At 45.2% G+C, this 14,371-nt stretch overlaps 1 protein-coding gene across 2 annotated transcripts in view; it reads right to left on the bottom strand.

Moving 5' to 3' along the window:
* plxna1b (plexin A1b) overlaps window positions 1–14,371 on the bottom strand; it is a 221,644-nt gene that overhangs the window by 62,104 nt on the left and 145,169 nt on the right. For both annotated transcript variants that reach the window (XM_079509891.1, XM_079509892.1), the window contains exon 10: window positions 11,037–11,237. In XM_079509891.1, the coding sequence (XP_079366017.1) occupies window positions 11,037–11,237 (201 nt within the window). The remainder of the gene's footprint in view (window positions 1–11,036; window positions 11,238–14,371) is intronic.

Here is a 14,371-nt window from a genome sequence, read left to right as displayed (position 1 = left end):
ACTTCCTAATCAAGGATAAAAGTAGTAATCCTTCCTATAGCTTAGTGGATATGTGCAGTGTGTGTGTAATAGTGTATGCGAGTGTGTGCGTGTGTTTGTGTGTGGCAGGGTCAGGCAGCTTGGAATTAGCCATAATAGAGGCCTGTTAGCCAGCGGTAATCGCTAATGCTAACAGGATTGGGGCATGGCCAGACCCCACCACCCGGCTTATCACACGCACGCACACACATACATGCACACACATGCACAAATGCATTCTTCATTGAGAGAGAGAGAGAGAGAGAAGAGAGAGAGAGAGAGAGAGAGAGAGAGAGAGAGAGAGAGAGAGAGAGACACATACATACAGAGAGACCGACATACAGACAGAGACAGAGAGATAGAGAGAGCTGGCTTGAGGGAAAGTAATTGGTAATTTATTGGAACATCCACATTGTCAGCATCTTCTCCCTTCCGTTGTCAATTCATTCCATTCCACCAAACTTCTGTAATCCCACATTGACCCATGTAGCAGTGTAGTATATTAAACTATGTTTATGTACTGTGTACTGTATATACTGTACGTTGTGTGTACAGTGATATACATAATACGGTATATGCATATATCGCCTGAGGGCGAGAAGCGACCTCGCTCTAAAGGGCGAGGCCGTGTGCACGCATCCACCTGGGTGACAGCAGACTGCTGGGCGAGCGCTGGCGCTTTGGAATGGGGGGACAGATCAACATATCCGCCTGGGTGACAGCAGATTGCTGGGCGAGCGCTTTGGCATGGGGGGGTCAGATCAACATATGGAATGAATTAATTCTGTACTGGCCATATATGGAGCGTGTAAAGGGCGTGTCCAGGGTTTGATGAGGTCAGATCAACATATGGAGGTCAGCTCCATATATGGAGATCTAAGGGTGGCAGCGGGGGAAGTGTCTTGAGTGTACAGGGTTTGATGAGGGCCCAGGTAGGGCCGGGCCTTAATTTTCAGGCTTTATGAGAACTCTAGTTTTCGCTGGCTGCCGGGCGTGTCTGCACTAATAACTTTGGGACGGGCCCGTCTACAGTTAAATGGACAGGTATCAGTCAAAAGGGAGACATCGAAGAGGAAGGATGGATGGGGAAGGATCAACATATGGAGATGCATATATGGAGATCTAAGGGTTTGAGGTTTGAGGTCAGATGTAGAGTTGCTGGCTTAATATTGATGACATCACGTGATGTCACGAGACATGACCATATATGGGGGCGTGACCAACCAAATAACTGACGGGAAATGGACGATTTCATAGTAAATGCATCCTGTGGTCGCAAAGATATATAGGAAACCACCGAACTCCATTTTTGAGTTTTTCAACAAATATTGAACCAATACCGTATTAAAAAGCGCTTCGAACAAAACCTCTTAACTCCATTGGACCCCTCAAGTAATTGACAATATATAAAGTCACAATACCAACTTTGACGAGGCAGTATTTGCATTGTTTTAAAAATGTATATTTTTTCATTTCCTGAAAAATGTATATTTTTCATTTCCTGATAAATGAACGTTAAAACATTATTATGATTATACAGCAGAGGAAAAATATGAATAACTGACTGCTATCACACCACAATTACATTTCAAAGCTATCACAAATCTTTTCGAGCATCCTGCTCCCTCTGCAGAGACTGACAACATGGAAGCTTAAGGGAGGGAGGGATGCAGGAGGATGAGATTCAGATCCCTGCTAGCACACCACACGGATGCCCACCGAGGCAGCTTGAGATTCAGATCCATGCTAGCACACCACACCGAGACTGGCTGCTGATATTTTCCCAAACATACGGACAGATCTCCAGCATAATGAAGGAGTGGGGTTGGCTCATTAGGGGCCTGGCAGCTATACTTGTAGATTTGCTATCTTTGCCAAGTGTTTGCCTATTATCATGGAATGTTCACCTATTATGACATGAACAGAACAGGGATTCTAGCTTGCATATGTCCTTAACACAGGTTCAACTGAGGTAAGTTCTGCAATAACAGCACTATAGTCACCAATAACAGCTCTAGTCAAAATGGCACTACAACACCCTAAATGCAGCACACACTATACAAATATATTAAAAACTAAAAAGAGAATTGTGTACATTGTGTACATTCTTGTATCTAGAATTATTGTACATTGGGTATGTATAAGTCCTGGTGCGAGCGGCAGCAGTTATGGTTGATTTACATTTTTGCAATCAACAGGCAGATGGGCGAAGCCTGATGGCCCAGTGTTACAAACGGTCCCTACATCTGTCCCTACGTGCAGTCATACTCCTGTATTGTCCACCAGACATCAACAAGCAGAACAGTCTGCATGCTTCAAGAATGTGGTCAGTAACCACATGAAACGTTTTGCCTAAAAAGTATTCTTATTCTGAAAACTTAAGAACAATGCATGCTTCATTCTGAATGCATGTATTGTCGATGACATCACAGGGGAGCTCCTCGTATGGTGTTGCACACTGAGGAACGTTAAGCTGCAGAGCCTTTCTAAACCTCAGCACCAACACCATTGTTGTTGTGGTCCCCAGCACCAGTTGGTTAGTGTCTTTACCTCCTCTCTATATTTGGTTCCAAACTATCATTTAGCTGGGGACCCCCTGGAACTCCCTCAAGGACCCCACTTTGAGAACCACTGCAATAGGCCATCTTATTGTTGTGTGGTCAGTAGATGTAATGATATTGGAGCAGAGTCATACATGTACAGTTGAGTTGAGTACAGGAGGGGACAGAGCACGCAGCCCTGTGGTGCGCCTGTGTTGATTATCAGCAAGGCGGATATGTGCAGATTCTCACCAGATGTGAGAATCACACCAGGTTGTGGGCTTGTAGATGTACATTTTTGCAGTGGTGTGGGTAAAGGCCTGCATGATGCAGTTGGTCAGACAGTCAAAGGCAGGTGGAGGTGTTCACTTACACGTTAAGCATAAAGTGACAGCCTGTGTTCTCTTCGCATACTCACTACCCTCCTCTCTTTTCCTACTCTCCTCCTCAACTCTTATCTCCACATTCCCCTCGTTTCCTGTTAGCTTATGGCTGATGCCTGAAGAGCGTGGCTGCGGTTAATTACCAAACATCTCCATATGCGCCCCATGGCTGGTAGGGGGAGGATCAGAGCGAGTGGGGAGGGAGTGTTTGGAGGAAGATATGTAGGTGGGGGAGCTATAGCATAGGAGTAAGCGAGGAGTGACAGAAGAACGGGAGAAAAGAAGGGAGGAGAAGAAGGAGGAAGGAGGAAGAGAAAGAGGAGGAAGAGAAAGAGGAATAAGCGGAAGAAGAGGAATAGACTGGGGTGGAGGGAGGGGTGGAGATGCTGCCATATGCCGACAGCTGAGCAGCAATTCATTTTGATTTAACAGAGGACAAGAGCAATGCACTTCACCTGACAGGGGGGGGGGGGGGGAGAGAGAGAGGAGGCGAGAGGAGTGATAGAAATAGAAATATAGAGGCTGGTGGGGTGCATGCAGCAGATGGAGAGAGAAAGGTGGAGAGAAGAAAGAGAGATGAGGAGTTATATTGGAAGATGGAAGAAATACTACAGTAGCAACACCTCTGTAGCAACACGCGCATGCACGTGTGTGTTCCTGCACTGCTTAGAGGAAAGATATATGCTGGAGCAGTCATCAGCGAAGGCATGCATATACAACAAGTGAGCTTCATGCACCACCCCACACACAAAAAGACACAGATGTCCATAGACACACAAAGACATACTATACAATCTGAGTCTCCATACTGGCCTCCAATTACTGTGCGTGCATGTATGCACGCACACGCACACACACAGAATCCCAGACCGTCTCCAGGCCAATTAAAATGGTATCAGTGTGTGCTGTACTGTAGCTGACTGCAGTGGCAGGTCTGGTGTTTATATCTCATTAAGCTGTGCCAGGCCATGCCACACCACACCGTGCCATGCTCATTAGCCCTGTCATCTCCATGCAGTTCTCTGTGTGTGTGTGTGTGTGTGTGTGTGTGTGTGTGTGTGTGTGTGTGTGTGTGTGTGTGTGTGTGTGTGTGTGTGTGTGTGTGTGTGTGCGCGTGCGTGCGTGTGTGTGCGTGATGAGTGGGGGGGCTGGGGGCAGTATCACTTAAAAAAGTTTAAAAAGAAGAAAAGTTAGAAAAGTAAGATAAAAGGTATAGCCTTATAAACACCAATCACATATCTATCTTCCATTCATCCTTTCACTTCTCCATACTCATTCCTCCACCCAACCTTCCATTTACCCCCCCATTCATCCACTCATTCCTCCACCAACCTTCCATTCACCCACCCATTCATCCACTCATTCCTCCACCCAACCTTCCATTCACCCACCCATTCATCCACTCAGTCCTCCACCCAACCTTCCATTTACCCCCCCATTCATCCACTCATTCCTCCACCAACCTTCCATTTACCCACCAATGGGTGGGTAAATGGAAGGTTGGTGGAGGAAGGTTGGTCCATTCACCCACCCATTCATCCACTCATTCCTGCACCCATCCATCCATTCACCCACCTATTCATCCACTTAATCCTCCACCCATCCGTCCATTCACCCACCTATTCATCCACTTAATCCTCCACCCATCATCCCATTCACCCACCCATCAATCTGTTGATCCTTCTCTCCTTCCCTAAAAGGGGGATAAAAAGAGAGGATGATGTGTCCTCCTCCTCTCCTCTACATGACGAAACGCTTGCCTCCATATTGCCCTTATGCTCTTCCTGTTCTCCTCCTCCAGGTGTCTCTCATCCCTCCATCTCTGTCTCCTTCGTTTGCTCTCCCTTGCTTTCTGTTATTTTTTTCTCCCATCAACTCTGTCGTCTCTCTTTCTCTCTACTTCTTTTCCTGTCTTTCTGTAAGCATGTGTGTGCGAGCACACACACACAGGCGTCCGTCTCTACTGCCCGACTGCAATTCATCATCATTTTATATGCCTTAATTGGATGCCATCAGGACCCCTGATACTTCCCATATCTGCTTTAACAAACAGCTGCCACACACACACACACACACACACACACACACACACACACACACACACACACACACACACACACACACACACACACACACACACACACACACACACACACACACACACACACACACACACACACACACACACACACACACACACACACACACACACACACACACACACACACACACACACACAAATCATAAGCCCCACGCTGTCGTGCCGAAACCTTGTATGTCCAAAACCATTCCTTTTTAAAATTATAAATGTAAAAAACATTTTAAAAATTTTTGAAAATGGCTGAACTACAAGCTCAAAACGCAATGAGACATGTTTAGAGCTTGTACATCTTTCACTATTTTGGTGTGACTCTCTCGTACAATGAAGTAGCTAGGGCATGAATATACACAAAAATTAAATGAAATGAAATATGGAAAATGAGATACACGGTTTCAACAATATAATCTGTCCCCTCTCATGCCACTGCCTATACCCTCCAGGGAGAGAGAGAGAGAGAGAGAGAGAGAGAGAGAGAGAGAGAGAGAGAGAGAGAGATTGGAGCATGGATCTAGGACATTTTGGAACAGGCGTAAGGATGCAGAGAGGGGTGGTGAGAGAAGGGGTCAGAGAACATAGACGGTGGTGCAGAGACTAAATTGGGAGAAACAAGACACAAGAGAATCACAATGCAATGTGTTGTGCGTTTGTAGATCGGCTACGTTTGGTATTTTTGAAGTGTTTTGACATTTGTCACTCATAATGACGTACCCAAAATAGGGCATCCAGGTTTAAAGTGGCAGACGAGACATGCACAGACATGTCTCCGCTATCGCAGTCCTCCTCTCACTTTTCTTCCACATTACCTCCATCTTCCAACGGCACCCAGCTGTGTTCAATCAGCCCTTATGACCCAGGAGTCTGTGCGTGCCATGTGTGTGCATGCATACTGCGTGCGTGCATGCTTATGTGTGCGTGAAAAAAAAACATTTGGAGAAACTATTTTAATATAGAGACAGTCTGAATATTCACAGAGAATTTAGCCTGTGCCATTGAAGTGTGAAGTCTCATTCTCCCTCCCTAACATCAAGTGTTCAACATTCATAAACAGTTCTGAACAAATCCCGACCATGTAAACATCCCCCAGTTTTAAAACAAAATACTGAGCAGCACATTGAGGAAAACAAAAGAGTTTCATGTCTTGGCTGAACAACCCCCCCCCCACCACCACCCGACCAGAACTGGCTCAGCTGCATTCTTTCTCATGTCTGGCCCCCGTGGGAGAAGTCAGTATGTACAGTAACCTAATATAGAGATATCACAGGAACAATATTCCCCCCATAAACGGATATGGACAGCCAATACCAAACTAGGTTAGCATTGGGCTGATATTACACTATCACATATCACATATGTCATATTTACAGTTGGCTTATTGATAGTCTCCTGTTAGGGGATACTATACACAAGTATTCGGTTGTTATTTTCAGTGTAAAAGGAGCAATGTGTACGTAACCAGAGCTCAAATGTGATCCTGTCATGGATATTGTGGAATATTCCATGTGGGTAGTTTTCTCATTTTGAATGGTATGGATTGAAAGAGACAAGAGTGCATTTTGGACTTAAACAGATTATTTTCCTCCGTCCCTCTCCCCTCTCCTTTGTTCTCTTCAATATATTGTTCTCACATATAGATTCATCTCCCCTCAAACCATGTTGCACCTACCTCCACTTCCACTCACTGTCACTCGCTGAAAATAGCCCATCTTCACCAAGTTCTCAACGTGTCGCAATGCGATATGTTGTGAGCTTGTAATTCAGCTGTTTTCACTCAAATCCTCTCCACGGCTCACATCTCCTTGCGAGTTATGCTTTCCTCCTTCCTTTCCTCCACACCACTTTTTAAAAACCTCACCTTCCTCTCGCCTTTATATTTCCTCAGTGTGGCAGCGTGTGCCTGTTTGATACAGGCAGGGGCAAACGCTGGTGTGTGTCTCTCAAACACAAGGCTAAACTGTGGATTAACAACCGTGTGTTTACTCCATTGATTGGCATACCACCCGCCTTCCTGAGACAGTCTATCTACTATAGCTGTTGGTGTAATGGGGCCATACACACACATGCAACCACCCTGTAATACACAGCCTCAGGCATATTGAAGAATTCCCATGCACAGTCCTGCACGCGCGCACACGCACACGCACGCACACGCACACGCACACACACACACACACACACACACACACACACACGCACACACACACACACACACACACACACACTGATTAACCCTTAGTCCCAAAGCTCCATCCATGCCTATGCATCCAGGCAGCAGTGTGTATGCAGCATACCGGATGTATTTTTCCACTGCAGAATCATACATGATTCATTGAGTCAGTGCTGAGCACTGTCAAAGGCAGGAACACACATGGAAGACTGCTATGGATGTCCAAATCTGGATAAACTAATATTTGAGATGTTGGTTCTTTAGAATCATCTCAGGGCATAATTCATGGGACATAATTATAATAATAATAAGCTAAAGTGTTTTAAATGGACTTTTACACAGCTGGCAGCGCTTTCATCGAGTGAAACCGAGACCTGATGTAGACTTGATACGTACATGTTACATCGATATCTAAGCATGTCGTCAAGCCGGCATGGCTAATTGTTAACAACACCAAAGTGCTGACAGTTGAAGGCTAATTGCTGCTAGCATGTCTGAACTGAACCTGTCAAACGGAGAAAGCCCTATTTTGGCATGGCTTGGGGCTGTATTGCTGATTAGCACTGGCTTGCTGCTACAATAAACAGTCAATAAACAGGCATCTCTGTGGAAAGACAGCCCAGTTGCTAGCTAATTAGCCCTGCATTCACAAACAGCTGGCTGTAGCATGCCAACTAGTTGTTGACAGAGGAATGTACAGTGAAGTCGGATTCCTACCTCGTCATGGAACGGTGTCGTGTGCAGAATATAGAGCAGGGGTTCTCAACGTTTTTGGCTGGGGACCCCCGGAAATGCTTTGGCCATATCTCGGGACCCCCGCCCCGCCCCCAATACAAACTGACTGCAAAGATAACCTTATATTAGAGAAAATATATCATAAATGAATACTGAAACCAGATATAATCATTAAGGAAAGTTTATGCATGTACTATGTAAACTCTTCATTTCCATTTTACAGTTGCATTCTTTTTTTATATATAATTTGGGGACCCCCCCCAAAATAATTTGGCGACCCCTCCACGGGTTGAGAACTGCTGATATAGAGCATAAACTGGGCATAATCCAACGTTGCTATAGCCATCAGGGTAGCTAGCGTATGAGTTGTCCTGGGCAGGCAATTGGTGCTGTTCTATGCTACAAATGTGTTCATATCAATGGGTCAGCGTCATTATTCCAACGTCGTGTTGGTCCGACTCGCACCATTACTAACCCTGCAATACCCTACAATAGTATGGTACAAAACACTGAAGTCCTTAAACCAGAAACCAAACTGTACGTGAAGCCACGTTGCCGGACTAATGCGCGGAATTACGAGCGGACACAAACCTGTGAAAATGTTGGTAACGCCACATAGTGACGTGTGGGTTCTAGCATTTCAAGGTGCAAGAGCCATTAGTGAATTGTTACGAAGGCTGCCAGGTGTAGGCTGTGATTTTATTTATTTTCATATCTAATGACTAATGCCACACAACATATGACACGTTGTTAACAGTATCACAATTGATGGCGGCCGCCGCTAGGCAGCTGCAACCGGTTAACACTCTGAGCGCACGACGGCAACGTCCTGGGTTTCAGTCCCACTAAGTGTCAGAGTGGTTTTTAAAGTGCATCACAATGTAACATGTTGTGAGCTATATAGTAGATCAGCTATTTTTCAAAAGATTCAGAATATATTTGAAACATTTTAACAACACAAATCTTGTATGGGGGTCCCTGGCTCAAAATGTTTTCAGATGGGCCAAATGCATATTCATTTGGGGGTCCTTGGCAAGGAAAGGTTTGAAACAACCTCCTGCATCGCAAAGTACCTCAAAACAGAGAGGCAGAGAAACGCATTTGAGAGAAGACGAGAAGAGGCAGAGAGAAGAGAACGGGGGGATTAATGGAGGAGCAGAGTGTATGACAGACAAAGAGATAGGAGACAGAGAAAATATGAGTTGTACAGAGAGGGACGGGGGGGGACGGCAAGAGACATTCAGAGAAATGGAGTGGAGGTGTAAATATGATCAATCTGGTCATGACGAGGTTCAGAGACACACTTCCTCTCCACATTTTCAGCCTCAGTGAAGCACAACGCACAGCTACCTCTTATCTATCACACAAAATCCTACACAGACCTCCCTCCAATTTCTCTCTTACCCTTATGAAAACTTCTCCTGGACACACCTTAATCACGCACGCACGCACGCACGCACGCACGCACGAGCAAACAGTGTGTTAAGAAGAAACAAATTTATTGCACTGGCAATGCTACAATGTCATGATTCAGATCACATTAGAAACTAGAAGGGGCACCCTGGGGGCATTTAAAAAAGTGTTGCACATAAATGAGCCTCCTGGTGGCGCTCGAAAAGGCAATTTAATTAATTAATTTAATTTTCCTTGGGGTGTAGGGAGTGTGCATACAACGTTTTATGCAGATCGGTGCAGTTATATGTGAAGACGCGACGTGGCCTGTTCTAGCGCCACCATGAGGCTGATTTGAAAACTGTCAAGTGGCATTTCTTCCTCAGCCTAGTGGGAATATGCATGCACAGTTTCACGGCAATCGGACACTGCGTTGATGAGTTGTGGCATTTTGTACAAAACGGGTACAAAACGGGCTACTCCTGAAAACTTTGGAAGCCAATCTTAGCCAATCAGGATGGAATACGAGAAATCAAACAAACCCGTCTTGATCACATGACTATGGAGATCATGTGTACTGATTTGCGTGAAATTTTGATAAAATCTGAACGAGTAATATAAGAAAATGTGTTTTACATATGTCGGCCACCTGGTGGCGCTATAAAGAGAAGACGTGAAAAATTCCAGGCAAAGGTTTTTCCTTGGCCTCTAGGGAGTGTGTGTACAAGGTTTTACACAGATCGGTGCAGTTATAGGTAAAAACACGAATCGGACAGTTATAGCGCCACCATGAGGCTGAGTTGTGGAATTTCTTCCTCGGCCTAGTGGGAATGTGCGTGCAAAATTTCACGGAACTCACACAATGTGTTCATGATTTGCGGCATTTTGTCTGAAACAGAGCACTCCTGCGAACTTTGGAAGCCAATCTTAGCCAATCAGGATGGAGTCTGAAAAATCTGAAAGACCTGTTTCGTTGAATGGTTATAGGAAGACTGTGTACCAATTTGCGTGATGTTTGGACAAAACCTGCAGGTGTACGGTCAAAAAATGTCTTTTGCAAAAAGCTCCCCCGTGGTGGTGCTAAAACAGGCCAATGTGAAAACTTTGGAGCAGAGGTTCAGCGCTGGCATCCAGGGAGTGTGTGTGCAGAGTTTGGCTGCCATTGAGCAAACGGTGCCAGAGATTAGCGGACAAGGACGGACGGAGTACAAAACATATTCTCTCTCCCCATGCCTTCGGCCTGGTGGAGACAACAATGGGGTTATTTTCCCTATTCTATAGCAGTTAGTGACGATTAATCTTAGGCCAGGATTTCAACACACTACTAACATCTCTGTGCTCTCTGACTCCAAGTCGATATCCAATGGCCACCTGTCGGTTCAATTTAGGAGATCAGTATTGGGTCATCTGTCTCGACTGCGACCAAGTCATTGTCCGTAGCAGTGCATGGTCATCTATCAGAACAATGAGCATGTTACTGGCCAACGTGGTCGTTAGTGGTGGGAGGTCATTATTTAAACTCTGACAAAGTCGATGATCCACACTGGGGTCAAGCCGCTGCAGTGTAGTAAAATTGACTGGTTTAAGACCGATAGCACTTAATAACATTACCGCTTGCCAGCAGTATTGTCAATTAATCACAACCATCAAAAAGCAACAGACTGGTAACCACTCATTTCCACCAGACTCCCACCATTACTCACCGATGTCTTCTGACACTGGATAGACGTGCTGTTGAACCTGAGGGCAGTGACACTGTGGGTCTCTCCCTGGATGTGGAAGACACACTCGTAGTTCCTTTGGCCGGACTGGGGCTGGGGCAAGTTCTTAGCAGCCAGGGTGATGGGTTTGGTCACCCCGACGGGAATGTAGATCTGGGTGGAGGGCAAGATCTGGGGACAGTCCTGGGTTGGGGGGAGAGAGAAACGAAACGAAACATGTTACCCATTTTTGTTCAGTTTTGAAAGAAATACAAGACAAGTTTAATGAGCTCAAGAGGGAAGGAAGTACAAAGACAGTGAGGCATAGATTAGAGTGCGGAATGGGTAATAATGAATTGTATATAGCTTTGTAGAAAAGGGAGAGAGAGAGAGAGAAAGAGACATAGATGGTATGGGTCACTCGTTTGTTCACTGCAGTTCAGCAGAAAAAGTGAGCAGCCGGTCATATTTGATTAAACGCTGGTGTTACCACAAAATACTATGAAAGGCTGTGTCTTCAAACCTTGCAGAATCACACACCCATTAGCCTCGCACCAGATTTTAATGTGAGATGACAACACCCAAGAGGGGGATATAGAGTTTCCTAGGTTCAAACGCCATTATCTACATCATAAAGCACCGCTCTCATAACAACAGCACTGCATTGTTATGACAGTCAGATAGACTCCAATGTGTTATGGCCATGTGTGCAGAACTGGACTCGACAACACTACACTGTGTGTGTGCGTGTGTCAGGGTCAGGTTACTCAGTGATATTGGCGAGAGCTGACACAGTGTTGTTTAGATAATTTGGAAACAGCCCATCCGTTGGCTCACACCACTGAAGAACATAGGCCTGGAGAGGCTTTGTCTGTGTGCATTTTGAAGTCTGCATGCATACGTGTGTGTGTGTGTGTACGGTACGTACGTACGTGCGTGCGTGCGTGCGTGCGTGCGTGCGTGCGTGCGTGCGTGCGTGTCCATGCCGGTTAACCATGTGAGTTTACTGCTCTCAGAGGATTTCTGTGTATAGGAACAAATGAAGTCACCACGGTGTTTATGCCACGCGTTGGCAGGAATGCAAAGCTCATCAGCTGAACAGTGAGAATCAATGGAGAAAGGGAGCGAGGGGGATACAGAGGGAAGGAGAAAGGGAGCGAGGGGGATACAGAGGGAAGGAGAAAGGGAGCGAGGGGGATACAGAGGGAAGGAGGGAGACACTATCCAGCATGACTCAAAGCCCTGGGTGGAACCAACACACCCTGTACTACGGCACTCAAGCCAAAAACATACCTCACCAGATTTTACATGACAAATCAGCGCTGTGGTGGAAACCTTGTATGTCTGAAGTGGTTACTTTTCAGGAAAGAAAGAAAGAAAGAAAGAACCAGTGTTCCAATGGATCCAATGTAGTATAATTACTTAGTCACAAGCTCTTGATAACACCTTTTAAGTTTTTATTGGTTCAATATTTATAAAATACACACTTAACCACTTTCACTTTAAACAGTTCATATTTCATTAAAACTTGGAGGTACAAGGTTTCTGCCCAACAGCAACAGAATAACACATTTAATGAACTAAAGATACTAAACAAGTGATTCATGTGTCTTCAGAGACATCACACGTGACAGATCTGCTCTGCGTTAACATGTGGTAGGTAATGCATTATGGGATGCAATTAAAATCTCTTTCGTGGGAAAGAAATCATCAAAAAAATGGTACGTCCCTAACGTGGCATTTCTTCCACCCCGCTGGAAGTGTACTATACGTTCCTCCCTGCTTATAGTTGGAGAGGAACAGCGAGTTGACACCCTGGTCACAGACACTCAAGGCTTGCAGAGTTGCTTTTGCAGTGCAAAAACCTCATATATCCATAACAGTTACAGTACATTTCAGGATTCAAATTAAAAAAATGATGCTTTTGTATGACGCTGTAGTATGATCAAGTGGGGCATTAATTTACGAAAAACACAATGTGGAGATAAGAGGTTTCCTATCCTGCCAAGCTAGATGAGGAGTGATTTGTTTTTCTGACACTGCTCTACGCCAGGGGTTCTCAACCCGTGGGTCGCAACCCCTTGGGGGGTCGCCAAATTATTTTAGGGGGTCCCCAAATTATTTAAAAAATAAATTAAAAAAAAGCAGACCTACAAGCTCGTAGCGCGCCACTCGGTGGCGCGCTATGAGCTTGTAGATCTGCTATTTTTCAATAGCTAAATTATAACAATGCTTAAAACATCAAAAGGGGTTCCCGCCCAAAATGGTTTAAGGTTATTGTAGCAGTCAATTTATATTGGGGGTCGGGAGGGGGCGGGGCGGGGGTCCCGAGACATTGCCAAAGCATTTCCGGGGGTCCCCGGCCAAAAACGTTGAGAACCCCTGCTCTACGCTGCTGTACATTAGAAGCTATGGCACATTCCCTGGTCCAGAACACAATGTGGAGATAAGAGGTTTCCTATCCTGCCAAGCTAGATTTGTTTTTTTGCCACTGCTCTACACTGCTGTACATTAGAAGCTATGGCACATTCCCTGGTCCAGAACACAATGCATGGCATATTCATTAGCCTGCTTAGCTGTGGCTCTGTGCGTCCAATTACAAAATACAATGCACACGTACATGCGCACACACGTCACGCAAATGCGAGGGGATACTGTAGGAAGACAAAGCTAAGTAATAAGATAAAGGAGAGGCACAAAGGGGAGGAATGGACAGAACACAGAGAGAGACACAAAGTGGCTGAGAGAGGGGGGGGAAGTGTGTTTGAAAAGAAAGTGATGAATCAGTGGAGGAGGAGGGAATGAGAGAGGGAAGAAAATTAGAAGATATGAGCAGATGGAGAACAGGATCAAACAAAGGACAAAATATTCTTAACAGTGCTTACAAAAAAAGGAAAATAAAGAACATGAAACTAGAGGTACTGCATATCCAGCTAACAGAGACTATAGGTCAAAAGAGTGAGTAGGAGTCTACATACAGTATCAGCCAGTCAATACACATGTTGTCGAAAAAGATGGCAGTGATTAGTTAGCTTGACTTGATCTCCTTATAAAGACATCGGGGCACTAATGGCCACTAGTATTCAGAATTTCAGCCTAGACTTAGAACAAACATCAAAGCTTCATCATATAATCTACGGCCGCAGCCATCATCACTGGCTCACATGGAGTTAAACCATCTAGGGGCTAGGGCCCAGGTGTGCCTTAAGAATAATCAATAGAATCTAAAACTCACATAGCCAGTGAACGGATGCCAGGATGTTAGAGATACAGTATGTTCTCATTTCTTTGTACAAGTTAAAACTCTAGCTGCCGTATACTGAACAAGCTGGAGGCAT

The sequence above is a fragment of the Electrona antarctica genome (assembly GCF_951216825.1).
Source record: "Electrona antarctica genome assembly, chromosome: 9".
Taxonomy (NCBI): domain Eukaryota; kingdom Metazoa; phylum Chordata; class Actinopteri; order Myctophiformes; family Myctophidae; genus Electrona; species Electrona antarctica.
This window is presented reverse-complemented; position numbering and strand designations above follow the sequence as displayed.